Genomic DNA, 16,009 nt, shown 5'->3' with positions numbered 1-16,009 from the left:
AATTTCTTGCATTACACTATACACTAACATTATACACTAACAAAGAAAGATCAGAAAGAGAATTTAAGGAAACAATTCCATTTACCGTCGCAACAAAAAAATAAAATACCTAGGAATAAACCTACCTAATGAGGCAAAAGACCGGTAATCAGAACACTATAAAACACTGATGAAAGAAATCAAAGATAACATAAAGAGATGGAAAGATATACCACGCTCCTGGATTGGAAGAATCAATACTGTGAAAATGACTATACTACCCAAAGCAATCTACAGGTTCAATGCAATCCCTATCAAATTACCAATGGCAATTTTCACAGAACTAGAACTAGAAATTTTACAATTTGTATGGAAACACAAAAGACCCTGCATAGCGAAAGCAATCTTGAGTAAGAAAAACGGAGCTGGAGGAATCCAGCTCCCTGACTTCAGACTATACTACAAAGCTACACTAATCAAGACAGTATGGTACTGGCACAAAAACAGAAATATAGATCAATGGAACAGGATAGAAAGTCCAGAGGTAAACCCATGCACATATGGTCACCTTATCTATGATAAAGGAGTCAGGAATATACACAGTGGAGAAAAGACAGCCTCTTTAATAAGTGGTTCTGGGAAAAATGGATAGACAAATCAAAAAGAATGAAATTAAAACACACCCTAACACCATACACAAAAATAAACTCAAAATGGATTAAAGACCTAAATGTAAGGCCAGACACTATAAAACTCTTAGAGGAAAACATAGGTGGAACACTCTATGACATAAGTCACAGGTAGATCCTTTTTGACCCACCTCCTGGAGAAATGGAAATGAAAACAAAAATAAACAAATGGGACCTAATGAAACTTAAGCTTTTGCACAGTAAAGGAAACCTTGAACAAGACGAAAAGACAACCCTCAGAATGGGAGAAAATATTTGCAAGCGAAGCAACTGACAAAGGATTCATCCCCGAAATATACAAGCAGTGGGCTTCCCTGGTGGTGCAGTGGTTGAGAGTCCGCCTGCCGATGCAGGGGACATGGGTTCGTGCCCTGGTCCGGGAAGATCCCACATGCCATGGAGCGGCTGCACCCGTGAGCCATGGCCACTGAGCCTGCGCATCCGGAGCCTGTGCTCCACAACAGGAGAGGCCACAACAGTGAGAGGCCCCCGTATCGCAAAAAAAAAAAAAAAAAAAAAAAAAATATATATATATATATATATATATATATACACACACACATACAAGCAGCTCATGCAGCTCAAGAAAACAAACAACCCAATCCAAAAATGGGCAGAAGACCTAAAAAGACATTTCTCCAAAGAAGATATACAGATTACCGATAAACACATGAAAGAATGCTCAGTATCACTAATCATTAGAGGAATGCAAATCAAAACTACAATGAAGTATCACCTCACACTGGTCAGAATGGCCATCATCAAAAAATCTACAAACAATAAATGCTGGAGAGGGTGTGGAGAAAAGGGTACTCTCCTGCACTGTTGGTGGGAATTTAAATTGATACAGCCAGTATGGAGAACAGTATGGAGTTTCCTTAAAAGCTAAAAATAGAACTACCGTATGACCCAGCAATCCCGCTACTGGGCATATACACCGAGAAAACCATAATTCAAAAAGATACACGTACCACAATATTCACTGCAGCACTATTTACAGTAGCCAGTACGTGGAAGAAAACTAAATGTCCATCAATAGATGAATGGATAAAGAAGATGTGGAGCATATATACAATGGAATATTACTTGGCCATAGAAAAGAATGAAATTGAGTTTTTGGTAGTGAGGTGGATGGACCTAGAATCTGTCATACAGAGTGAAGTAAGTCAGAAAGAGAAAAACAAATATCGTATGCTAACCCATATATATGGAATTGAAAAAAGCGGTACTGATGAACCTAGTGGCAGGGCAGGAATAAAGACACAGATGTAGAGAATGGACTTGAGGGTACAGGGTGGGAAGGGGAAGCTGGGATGAAGTGAGAGAGTAGCACTGACATATATACATTACCAAATTGTAAAATGGATGGCTAGTGCGAAGCTGCTGCATAGCACAAGGAGATCAACTTGGTGCTTTGTGATGACCTAGAGGGGTGCGATAGGGAGGCTCAAGAAAGAGGGGATATGGGGATATATGTATACATATAACTGATTCACTTTGTTGTATAGCAGAAACTAACACAACATTGTAAAGCATTTATAGTCCAATGAAGATATGAAAAAAAAAATAAAAGAGTCTGCCTGCCAATGCAGGGGACATGGGTTTGAGCCCTGGTCCAGGAAGATCCCACATCTTGCAGAGCTACTAATCCTGCGTGCCGCAACTACTGAGCCTGCGCTCTAGAGCTCGTGAGCCACAACTACTGAGCCCGCGACCCACAACTACTGAGCCTACGACCCACAACTACTGAAGCCTGCACACCTAGAGCCTGTGCTCCGCAACGAGAAGCCGCCGTAATGAGAAGCCCGTGCACCACAATGAAGAGTAGCCTCTGCTAGCCACAACTAGAGAAAGCCTGCGTGCAGCAACGAAGACCCAACGCACCCAAAAAGAAGAAAAAATTAAGATTCTTTCATGTTATATTGTGTGTCAATATTTCACTAATATTGGTGATTTAATAATATTCCTTGTATGAATATATCACAATCTGTTTATCCGCTCACTAACAAACGGACATTTCTGTTGTTTCTACCTTTTGACTATTATTAATAATGCTGCTATGAATAATACTGCCTTAACATTGACTGTCTTCTTATATGGTGTCTTAAGGTAAGATAGAGGCAAGAGATTGGGTTTTCTCATTTCTTTTCTGAGCATGCACATAGCTCTATGAATGCATGTGTCCTCTAGATTCACAAGAATATGTCAGAGCCTTTCAAAACTCTTATGGGCATCTCATTCCCCATTCAAGCTATTTGGTTAATATATTGTTTGACGAAAACTGGAATCCATCACCCTCAGGCAACCTGAAGTTAAGACACTTGCCTGTACTGTAGCTGACAACCCCATCCACCAACCCCTCCCTGCCAAGAAGAGAGCTGTCCACACTGAATGAGATCAGAGTGGCTGAGGTCTTCCAGAGAACCAATGGATAGAGCAAATAATGACAATTAATTGGGAATGAGGTTTTCAAGGAGCTCCAGTTCCATTCTGCTTCTTCTGGTAGCTGCCAGGATGCATGGGGAACATTCACTATTATTTTTCCAAGACTATTGCTGACCTGGGACAAATTAAAATGCCTGTTCCATCAAAGTTTCCTGTTCTTATCTAGACACATTTGTTTTTCTTGAATTAACACTCCTTAGATCCTTGCAAGTATGGTTAATTTCCAGAGTTTCACTGAAGAATTGTAAGTGATCCCTAATATGCACACAGAGTCTCTATAAAATGCTTTATAGTTTTCACGTAAAATACCTCTGCTTGATCTTCAATCTTTTTAAAGATAAGGAATTCATCTTTTCAGCTTAGAAAACCTGTAACTTCCTTGAACCATCTATTAATTCCCTTAGGAATATTACATTAACGCTTAGAAGACTTGGTTCTGTACCCAGTGTTATGAAAATGTTGATTCTCAACAATTTTTGCCCTTTTTTCCATTGTTTTTATGGAAGAGTAAATTTTCAAAGTCCTTACACTAATAGTGATATATGCTACAACATGGATGAACTTTGAAAACATTATGCTAAGTGAAAGAAGCCAGACACAAAAGGCCAGGTATTGTTGATTCCATCTATATTAAATGTCTAGAATAAGCAAATCCAAATAAACAGAATGTAGATTAGTGATTGCCTAGGGCTCAGAGAGATGGAGAAATGGAAGGATGGTAAGCAAAGGGTTCAGGGTCTCTTTTTGACGTTATGAAAATGTTCTAAAATTGATTTTGGTGATGGTTGCACAACTTTGTCCATATTGTAACAACCACTGAATTAAATGATAGAATTGTCTGGTATGTGAATTACGTTTCATTAAAGTTACTGCCAAAAATAATAATAGTGGGTGATTTTACCCACTCTCAATAATTGATACTTCATTTACCTCACTCTCAATAATTGACAAAACTGAACAGAAAACCAGCAACAACAGAAGAGTTGAACATCAGTATTAACCAACTACATGTAAGAGATATATATAGAACACCCAACCCAACAACAGCAAAATACAAATTCTTATCAAGTGCAAATGGAACATTCTCCAAGATCTACTATATGTTAGGTCACAAAACAAGTCTTAATACATTTATAAAAACCAGATCATAGAAAGTAACTTCCAGTGTAAGTGTGGAACATGGGTCAAGATTGGGTATAAGTCCACTCTTGGAATAAAGGCCAAACACAGTTCCTGTTAGTACAACTAGTATACCACTAATCTTTTATAAGTAAAACATTTCTAAGCATTGCTTGAATCAAACCACTAGATATTGGAAGTAGGGAATTTATAATTCAAAATTATGTGTGATAGTGGTTTAAAAAGTATTTTCTAGAATGATGAAAATATTACTTCTGTGTAAACAATAAATCATTCCTTATACACACAAATACCTTTAAGAATGGATACTTGAGCAGTCTCCCAAGGCAATAGAAATAAAAGCAAAAATAAACAATAATATTGGGAACTAATCAAACTTACAAGCTTTTGCACAGCAAAGGAAACCATAAACAAAACAAAAAGACAACCTACCAACTGGGAGAAAATATTTGCAAGTGGTGTGACCAACAGAAGCTTAATTTCCAAAATATACAAACAGATCATACAATTCAATAACAACAAAGGCAAAGAAAAATTCAATCAAAGAAGGGCAGAAGACCTAAGTAGACATTTCTCCAAAGAAGACATACAGATGGCTCATAGGCACATGAAAAGATGCTCATCATTGTTAATTATTAGAGAAATGAAAATCAAAACTGCAATGAGGTACCAACTCACACCAGTCAGAATGGCCACCATCAAAAATTTACAAATAACAAATGCTGGAGAGGGTGTGGAGAAAAGGGAATCTTCTTACACTGATGGTGGGAATGTACATTGTTGTAACCACTATGGAAAATAGTATGGAGGTTCCTCTAAAAACTAAAAATGGAGTTGCCATGTGATCCAGCAATCCCACTCCTGAGGATATACCCAGACAAAACTATAATTCAAAAAGATACATGCACCCCTATGTTCAGAGCAGCACTATTTACAATAGTCAAGACATGGAAACAACCTAAATGTCCATTGACAGATGAATGGATAAAGATGTGGTACACACACACACACACACACACACACACACACTCACACACAATGGAATATTACTCAGCCATTAAAAAGAATGAAATAATGCCATTTGCAGCAACACAGTTGGACCTAGGGATTTTCATACTAAGAGAAGTAGGTCAGAAAGAGAAAGTCAAATACCATATGATATCACTTATATATGAAATCTAAAATACAACACAAATGAACATATCTATGAAACAGAAGAGACTCAGAGACACAGAGAACTTGTGGTTGCCAAGGGGGAGGAGGGGTAGGGAAAGGAAGGATTGGGAGTTTGGGATTAGTAGACGCAAACTATTATATACAGGATGGATAAACAAGGTCCTGCTGTATAGCACAGGGATTACATTCAATTCCTTGTGATAAAACCATAACAGAAAGGCATATGAAAAAGAATATATATGTATAATTGAGTCACTTTGCTGTCAGCAGAAATTAACACAACATTGTAAATCGACTATACTTCAATAAAAAATTTTTAAAAAGAATAGAGACTTAAGGAATAATCTGTTCTTTTTTATTTGCTTTAAGATTAAATTATGATAACCAGCAGTAAGGTATACTGTGTCTAAAAATTGTTACAGAAAACTCAGCTCACCTGAGTAAAAATATATGTGCTATAGGAACACATTAATATAGATATTTAAATTAAAATCTTCACATTTTATACTAGTATTTGCGAAGAAGAGCTGGGGCAATTACTAGTTAATAATGTGATTTATAATGATAAATGGAAAGTTTTAGACATGGGCAAATGGGCGAGCTAAATGAATTTATGGAGCCTGCTTTTAAAATCTAAGATATAACAGAATAAATATGACATAAAAATTTTAAGGTAAAGAAAAAAACTAAGTGGAAAAGGAATTCTAGTAAAATACTTGTCAAAAGATTTGGAGTTCTCCTTAATAAGACCTTATTTAAGAAATCTAGATATTAAACATTTCATCAGTTAGCAGTGTCTGGGAAATTTTTAAACTCATAGACATGTCTAACACAAATATGAACCAAACAACACATGTAAAACAAAATATCCATTTTTATAATATAGTCTACTGGAATTTATTTGTAAAGTTCCCTTTACCTTTATTGTCTGTCTGCTTGTTTGAAACCGCTGATCAGACACTTGCTGCTGGTGAAGGAGCTTTTCATTGACTTCTTTATATTCTTTAATAGACAGTTCTGCTGCTTTTTTGGCATTCAAAAGTACACTGTTCTGTTGTTGCAAGGATACTATACGTTCTCGTAATAAAATAATACTGCTATTTGACCTGTGGGCCATTATATTTTTCCAGTTTTCTCTGTTAACTATACAAAAAGAATGTTAATAATTTTTTTTAAAATCTCATTAAATTAAAAAGACATTGTTAATTTCATATGTATTCTTACCTCTGGTAGGACCTGTCGTATGTGAACTCTTTTGAATATTACTATTCTTCTTTTGAAAAGTTGGTTTTTTGGCATTCTTGTGAAAATAATTCTAAATTTGAAAGTTTCATAAAAATTAGATTATTACTCAATAACAATTTCAAGTGAACCAACATAGTATACAATATTTCTTTACTTAAAAACATATTTGTGCAGAGTTAAAAAATAAGTCTGGACAATAAAATTCTATAATTGATGCCAAGAACTCATAAATGAACATAATATGTGCACTAATGTTGACCTAGCAAGTAGAAGATAAGAATACAAAAATGAACCCAAAAGTAGTAGAAACTTAACCTATGAACAGTTTACAAAGCTAGGAGCAAAAATAGTAAAAGTGACAAAAATAAATAACTATATTTAATAATGTATTCTCTGGGAATCTAGTTCCTTTTCTCAAATACTGTTCTCCATTGTAGAATGACAAATCCCTTCTTATAAATGAAGCTAAAATAATGTTGATGAAAATAAAGTAACTTTCCTTGAATCTGTATCTTTTCCTCATGACATTCCAACACACTGAGACTAAATAAAATGAAGCCATGTTGACTTTTGTTCCAAACTGTTTCACCGATCTATAAAAGCTTTCCCAAAACAAAAACTTCAATAGGAATATGTTTCAAAATATTATAAATCCTAATAATAAAATATGTTGTTTTGTTTAAGAATTTATTGCCCGGGAAACAGGAAAAATATCAACCTAGAAAACTATTTCTTTAAAAAAAGGAATTTTTTTCAAACAACCCAATTCAGGAACATATAAATAATTATAATAAAAATGGAAGGAAAAAATAAATTTGACCAAATGTTACTTTGACAACGAGCCATATATTTTATATCAACAGATATATAAACTATACTATATTATACATAAGGCATGGCCCTAAAGTAATAGAACTGATTTATTAACACAAATACCAGAAACTTCTAACTAAGATAGGGTTTTCCTTTAAACGAATTACTTTCCTTTAAACGAACTATGTTTCATTAAATATCTCATTTGAACTTGTCTTCAGAACCAGTATATAAGATATATTTTTAAATGTTTCATTCCCTTATTAAGATTCAGTTAACATTATGCAGTGGTCATGTATCTACCACTATAAAAAGATCCAAAATAGAACTATCAAATTACCAATATTAGTTACCAGACTTGATATCAAATTAACTGGACCTAAAATAAAAAAGAGGCTTCCATTTCCAGTATTATTATTGATCAGAAATCCAGAAATATTCTTATACTTTTGAAGGAAGCACACTTAAAGCATGTTTTAAACATGACAAAGTGTTAAGGGAAATTCTGAGGCCAAAAATAAAGTAAAGCAAGAATTCAGAAGGATTTCCCTGGCGGTCCAGTGGTTATGATTCCAGGCTTTCACTGCTGGGGGCCCAGGTTCAATCTCAGGGACTAAGATCCCACAAGCCGTGTGGTGCAGTGAAAAAAAAAAAGAATCCAGAGAGACAAGTGACAAGCAAAGTGGCTAGCAAAATATAGGACAACTCATAATCCCTTGTGACCTTGAAATTCAATTTAAATACCAAAGCAGAATATAGGAGGAAAGGAAAGAAAGCCTAGGCCCCAGCTCCAGATGAGAAATTGGAAGTCACAAAGCTAGGGCACTGTATATAGCAATAGCCTGTACCTTTTTTATTGCTGAGTAGTATTCTATGGTATCGATGTATCATAGTTTGATTAACCATTCAGCTATTAAAGAAAATTTTGGTCGTTGCAGTTTTTAGCTATTAAAAATAAAGCTGTTATGACCATTCATGTACAAGCTTTTTAGGTAAACATAAATTTTCATTTCTATAAGTGTCCAAGAGTGAGAAAGCTGGGTTGTATGGTGAGCATATGATTAATTTTTTTTTTTTAAAGAAACTGCCTACTGTTTCCCAGAGTGCTATACCACTTTATATTCACACAAGCACTGCATAAGAGATCCAGTTTCTCTGCATCCTTGTTAGCACTTGGTATTGTCACTATTTTTTATTTTAGGTGTTCTAACAGATGTGTATCTCATCAGGGTCTTAATCTGCATTTCCCTAATGGTTAATGATGTTGAATGTCTTTATGTGTGCGTACTTGCCATACATTTATTCTTTTCAGTGAAACGTCTGTTCATGTCTTTTGCCTGTTTTCTCCTTAGATTGTTTGATTTTCTACTGTTGAGCTTTAACAAAATCCTTATATATTCAAGATATCAGTCCTTTGTCAAATATATGATTTATAAATACTTCCTCCCAGTCTGTAGTATATCTTTTTAATCCTCTTAATAGGGTCTTTCACAAAGCAAAAGTTCTTAATATTTCATGAAGTCAAAATTTGATGTTTTCTTTTAGGGATCATGCTTTTGATAACATGTCTAAAAATTCTTCAGCAAGTCTTAACTCCCAGAGATTTTCCTTATGGTTCCTTCTGAAAGTTTTATAATTTGTTTTACACTTATATCTGTGATCTATTTCAAGTTAATTTCTGCATAAGATGTGAGGTTTAGGTATAGGTTTATTGTTTTTTGCCTAGGGATCTCCAGTTGTTCCAGCACTATTTGTTGAAAAGACTATCCTTCCTCTATTGAACTGCTTTTGCACACTTTTCAAAAATCAGTTGTTTTTCATACATGTGGAGCCACTTCTAAGTTCTATATCCATCATGTAAGTATTCAACCTTTCTTCCCCTCTTGGTGGGTGTTTGGTGTCACCAGTCCTGACATCAAATTGAGTGGTGGGGAATGATGACATCCTCTGTGGGGCAGACACAAAATAGTTATCTTATATTTTGGTTAATTTCCCATTTGGTTCTTTTCTATATATTCTATTTCATTGATGAGAATTTCTATTTCATTCTTGAGATGTTCTATTTTTTCATTTGTTTCAAACCTGTTTGTAAATGCTTGTTGAAGCATTTTTAATGACAGCTACTTTAAAGTGCTGTCATATAATCTGATTGTCTATGTCATCTTGCTGTTACCTTCTGTTGTTTCCTTTTTTTCATGCAAGTTGAGGTGTTCCTGGTTGCTAGGTATAATGAGTGATTTTCAGTTATATCCTGGACATTTTGGGTATTATGTTTCAAGACTCCATATCTTATTTAAATCTTTTGTTTTAGCAGGCTTCCTCTGATGCCACACTCATGGGGCAAGGAGGACCACCTCATTACCACCAGTTGGGGATAGAAGTGCAGTCTCTGCTGACACCCTGGTTGAGGAGGGGCACCTCATTACTCTTGGTGTGGGTGAAAGTTTAGGCTCCCCACAGACCTCTGCTAATACCACCCTGGTTGGGAAATGGAGCAGGACTTTGTTTCTGCTCCTAACTTGGCCTCTCTTGACACAGTGCGGAGGGTGTGGGAGGTTTTATAGATATGCGAGGTAATGAAAGTCCGAATTTCTGCACTTCACCTCTGAAATCTAGAGGAACCCTGCTAGGAAACAAAAGGGGCATCTCTTTATTGCTGGATAGAGGTAGATGTCCAGCTCCCCATGTGGTCTCTAATGACATAAATTGAGGGAGTCATTACCATTGGTCCCTCACTGGGCCCTGTTAGAAGGAGGAGGGATGCCTTCTTATAGCCAGGTGAGAGTGAAAGTGTAGGTTCCCCACTAGGTCTTTACTGGTGGGGGTAGCTGTAGGGTTGTAATTTTTTCTGTGGTGTTCGGCTAGAGTAGTACAGTTATTGTGTAAAAGTTTTCTGTCTTACTGGGCTGTCCATTTCCTAGTCCTTTGACTAGAGAGAACAGGGTTTTACAGGGGGCTTTTATCATCTAACCAATTGGCCTTTCCAAGTTGCAGGTTTCTTCAGCACCCAGGCCAGGATATGTCAGGCAAAATGAAAACCCAGAGAACTCACCAATCATGTTCTTCTTTCAGTGCTGAGATCCCTACCCAGTGTGTCTCCTCTCCACCTTTCAGAGTCTTCTCATAGTTTTATTATTAAATTTATATTTATACAGTCCCTATCAAAATCCCAAAGGATTGTTTGTGAGAAGCTGATTCTGAAGAGCCAAGGACCAAGAATACTGAAGAGACTCTTGAAAGAAAACAAGGTGGGAGACTTGCTCTATTATAAATCAGGAGTACTATACAATAATCTTAATGAGACAGTATGGTATAGATAAATATACTGATGGAACAGAAGAAAAAGTCTAGAGACATACCTGCATGTATATGCACGTGTGATTTACAGCAAAGTTGGTGCTGTTGAACAGTGGGGCAAAGTGTAAAACTTAATCCCTATCATTCATCACATGCAAAAATCAATGCCAGACAGACATAAAAATCAAAACAGTAGATCAGTTAAAATAGAAAAAGATAACAAGTAAGGTAGTATAAAAACTATCTAAGTTGAAGTAGGTAAAAAATAATTACAGAGAACATAAAAAGTGTTATTCATACAGGAAAAAAATTGTTAAATTTGACCACAATAGAATTATGATGTTCTATTCCCCAAAAGATTCCAATAAAAAAGGTGAAAAGGAATAGCATGGAGTAGGGCAAGATATCTACAGTGTATATAATCAACATAAGGCTCATATGTAGCATATGTAAGAACTTCTACAGATGAATAAGAAAAAGACAGACAACTCATTTGTAAATGGCACAGAGTTGAGGAAGCAATTCACTGAAGAATTCCAAATGGTCAATAATTGTAAGAAAGTATTATTCAACACTTTATTAGTAATCACACAATGTAAACTAAACCCACAATGATATACCTCAACATACAAACAAAAGTGGCTGAGATAAGAAGGACTAACATAACAAATGTTGATGAGAAGCAGTAAAAACGTTTACAGCCTGTTGGTGGGTACAACACTTTGGAAAATAGCAGTATCACCGAAAATCGTAGAAACACATAGTCTATGGTGCAGTAATTCTATCCCCTAGGGATTTCATTACAGACACGTCCATACCAGTACAGTGGAAGACATTTACAAGAATATTCATTGCAACATTATTTGCAAGAAATCCAAACTGAAGCAACTCAAAATTCAGCAATAGAATGGATAAATAAATTGTGATATATTCGGACAATGAAATACTATATACAACAAAAAAAATGAATGAACTCCACATAACACTGAATAAAATAAGGCAAGAAACAAAAGAAGACATACCTTATAGATTCCATAAAGTTCAAAAGCAGGCAAAATTAACCATAATATTAGAAGAAATAAAATTATAAAGAAAAGAAGGGGAGTGATTAAAGGTAAGATAATGGTTACCTTTGGAGTGAGGGAGAAGTTCTACTATTTCCCAAACCCAACTGGTACAATTTGATCAACTGTTACTTTCTGACTGCCAACAATGTACACAGATCTACTTAAAGTAGTTTACACTAACACTCTCTTATTTTATGAATAGAATTATGAGTTCCTTTTATTTATAAACTCATTAAGCAGCACAAAATCGACTGCAAATAAACAAAATTCACAATAATATAATGTATAACAAAATAGTTTTCTGTAAAATCTATTTATCAACCAACCACTCAATCAGCAGGTAATTAGAATATAATTCTTCATCATGGTAGTAACTAAAATAAACTTTTGTCATCCTGGAACTTTTTCCTCTAAAGTTCTGGCCAGATCTCAAATAATAAACACTTTGAATTAGGTTTTTAAAGAACCTTATATGTTACTTCAATGGTAATCTTTTTTTTTTAAACAAAATAAAATTACCTTTTTTCATTTTTTCACTGATTTACGTTGAATAGATAAAACTTTTGATGACATGATGTATCAATGATAAGAATTATTGAATAAGTTGTTTTGGAACGTCAATATTTTAAGATTTAAAATATATTGGGGATGAGGGGTGCTTCAAGATGGTGGAGTAAGATGTGGAGGAGATCACCTTCCTCCCCACAAATACATCAGAAATACATCTACATGTGGAACAACTCCTACAGAACACCTACTGAAAACTGGCAGAAGACCTCAGGCTTCCAAATAGGCAAGAAACTCCCCACGTACCTGGCCGTGAGACTGACAGGGTCTTGGTGCTCCGGCCGGGTGTCAGGCCTGAGCCTCTGATGTGGGAGTGCCAAGTTCAGCACACTGGTCCACCAGAGACGTCCCGGCCCTGTGTAATATCAATCGGTGAGACCTCTCCTGGAGATCTCCATCTCAACGTTAAGACCCACCTCCTCTCAACGACCAGCAAGCTCCAGAGCTGGACACCCCATGACAAACAACTAGCAAGACAGGAACACACCACCATCCATTAGCAGAGAGGCTGCCTAAAATCATACTATGTTCACAGACACCCCAGAACACACCACCAGACATGGACCAGCCCACCACAAAGACAAGATTCAGCTTCATCCACCAGACACAGGCACTAGTCCCCTCCACCAGGAAGTCTACACAACCCACTGAACCAACTTTAGCCACTGGGGACAGACACCAAAAACAATGAGAACTACGAACCTGCAGCCTGCAAAAAGGAGACCCCCAAACACAGTAAGATAAGCAAAATGAGCAGACAGAAAAACACATACCATATGAAGGAGCAAGGTAAAAACCCACCAGACCTAACAAATGAAGAAGAAATAGGCAGTCTACCTGAAAAAGAATTCAGAATAATGATAGTAAAGATGATCCCAAATCTTGGAAATAGAATAGAGAAAATGCAAGAAACATTTAACAAGGACCTAGAAGAACTAAAGAGGAAACAAGCAACAATGAACAACCCAATAAATGAAATTTAAAATACTCTAGAAGGGATCAATAGCAGAATAACTCAGGCAGAAGAACGGATAAGTGACCTGGAAGATAAAATAGTGGAAATAACTACTACAGAGCAGAATAAAGAAAAAAGAATGAAAAGAACTGAGGACAGTCTCAGAGACCTCTAGGACAACATTAAACGCACCAACATTCGAATTACAGGGGTCCCAGAAGAAGAAGAGAAAAAGAAAGGGACTGAGAAAATATTTGAAGAGATTATAGTGGAAAACTTCCCTAATATGGGAAAGGAAATAGTTAATCAAGTCCAGGAAGCACAGAGAGTCCCATAGAGGATAAATCCAAGCAGAAACACACCAAGACACATATTAATCAAACTATCAAAAATTAAATACAAAGAAAACATTAAAAGCAGCAAGGGAAAAACAACAAATAACACAGAAGGGAATCCCCATAAGGTTAACAGCTGATCTTTCAGCAGAAACTCTGCAAGCCAGAAGGGACTAGCAGGACATATTTAAAGTGATGAAGGAGAAAAACCTAAAACCAAGATTACTCTACCCAGCATGGATCTCATTCATATTTGATGGAGAAATTAAAACCTTTACAGAAAAGCAAAAGCTGAGAGAGTTCAGCACCACCAAACCAGCTTTACAACAAATGCTAAAGGAACTTCTCTAGGCAAGAAACACAAGAGAAGGAAAAGACCTACAATAACAAACCCAAAACAATTAAGAAAATGGGAATAGGAACATACATATCGATAATTACCTTAAATGCAAATGGATTAAATGCTTCCACCAAAAGACACACACTGGCCTAATGGATACAAAAACAAGACCCATATATATGCTCTCTATAAGAGATCCAATTCAGACCCAGGGACACATACAGACTAAAAGTGAGGGCATGGGAAAAGGTATTCCATGCAAATGGAAATCAAAAGAAAGCTGGAGTAGCAATTCCCATATCAGACAACATAGACTTTAAAATAAAGACTATTATAAGAGATAAAGAAGGACACTACATAATGATCAAGGGATCGATCCAAGAAGAAGATATAACAATTATAAATATTAATGCACCCAACATAGGAGCACCTGAATACATAAGGCAAATACTAAGAGCCATAAAAGGGGAAATCGACAGGAACACACTCATAGTAGGGGACTTTAACACCCCACCTTCACCAATGGACAGATCATCCAAAATGAAAATAAATAAGGAAACACAAGCTTTAAATGATACAATAAACAAGATGGACTTAATTGATATTTATAGGACATTCCATCCAAAAACAACAGAATACACATTTTTCTCAAGTGCTCATGGAACATTCTCCAGGATAGATCATATCTTTGGTCACAAATCAAGCCTTGGTAAATTTAAGAAAACTGAAATCGTATCAAGTATTTTTTCTGACCACAACGCTATGAGACTACATATCAATTACAGGAAAAGATCTGTAAAAATTACAAACACATGGAGGCTAAACAATACACTACTTAATAACGAAGTGATCACTAAAAAAATCAAAGAGGAAATCAAAAAATACCTAGAAACAAATGACAATGGAGACACGACGACCCAAAACCTATGGGATGCAGGAAAAGCAGTTTTAAGAGGGAAGTTTAGCAATACAATCCTACCTTATGAAGCAGGAAAAATCTCAAATAAACAACCTAAGCTTGCACATAAAGCAATTAGAGAAAGAAGAACAAAAAAACCCAAAGTTAGCAGAAGGAAAAAAATCATAAAGATCAGATCAGAAATAAATGAAAAAGAAATGAAGGAAATGATAGCTAAGATCAATAAAACTAAAAGCTGGTTCTTTGAGAACATAAGCAAAATTGATATACCATTAGCAAGACTCATCAAGAAAAAAAGGGAGAAGAATCAAATCAATAGAATTAGAAATGAAAAAGAAGTTACAGCTGACACTGCAGAAATACAAAGGATCATGAGAGATTACTACAAGCAACTCTATGCCAATAAAATGGACAACCTGGAAGAAATGGACAAATTCATAGAAAAGCACAGCCTTCCAAGACTGAACCAGGAAGAAATAGAAAATATAAACAGACCAATCACAAGCAGTGAAATTGAAACTGGGATTAGAAATCTTCCAACAAACAAAAGCCCAGGAATAGATGGCTTCAGAGGCGAATTCTATCAAACATTTAGAGAAGAGCTAACACCTATCCTTCTCAAACTCTTCCAAAATATAGCAGAGGGAGGAACACTCCCAAACTCATTCTACGAGGCCACCATCACCCTGAAACCAAACCAGACAAAGAGTAGAAAAAAAGAAAACTACGGGGCAATATCACTGATGAACATAGATGCAAAAATCCTCAACAAAATACTGGCAAACAAAATCCAACAGCACATTAAAAGGATCATACACCATGATCAAGTGGGGTTTCTTCCTGGAATGCAAGGATTCTTCAGTATACGCAAATCAATCAATGTAATAAACCATATTAACCAATTGAAGGAGAAACCATCTCAATAGATGCAGAGAAAGCTTTCGACAAAATTCAACACACATTTATGATAAAAACCCTGCAGAAAGTAGGCATAGAGGGAACTTTCCTCAACATAATAAAGGCCATATATGACAAACCCAGA

The 16,009-nt window shown here is 35.9% G+C and overlaps 1 protein-coding gene across 1 annotated transcript in view; it reads right to left on the bottom strand.

The window, feature by feature from the left end:
• Positions 1 to 16,009, bottom strand: part of CNTLN (centlein) — a 327,580-nt gene that overhangs the window by 80,882 nt on the left and 230,689 nt on the right. The window contains exons 17-18 of the mRNA XM_082843600.1: positions 6,654 to 6,744; positions 6,349 to 6,572 (exon numbers count right to left, since the gene is read on the bottom strand). Coding sequence (XP_082699726.1) covers positions 6,349 to 6,572; positions 6,654 to 6,744 — 315 coding nt within the window. The remainder of the gene's footprint in view (positions 1 to 6,348; positions 6,573 to 6,653; positions 6,745 to 16,009) is intronic.

The sequence above is a fragment of the Leucopleurus acutus genome (assembly GCF_964270905.1).
Source record: "Leucopleurus acutus genome assembly, chromosome: 7".
NCBI lineage: Eukaryota > Metazoa > Chordata > Mammalia > Artiodactyla > Delphinidae > Leucopleurus > Leucopleurus acutus.
The sequence above is the reverse complement of the archived record's forward strand: the minus strand, read 5'-3'. Positions and strand labels throughout refer to the sequence as shown.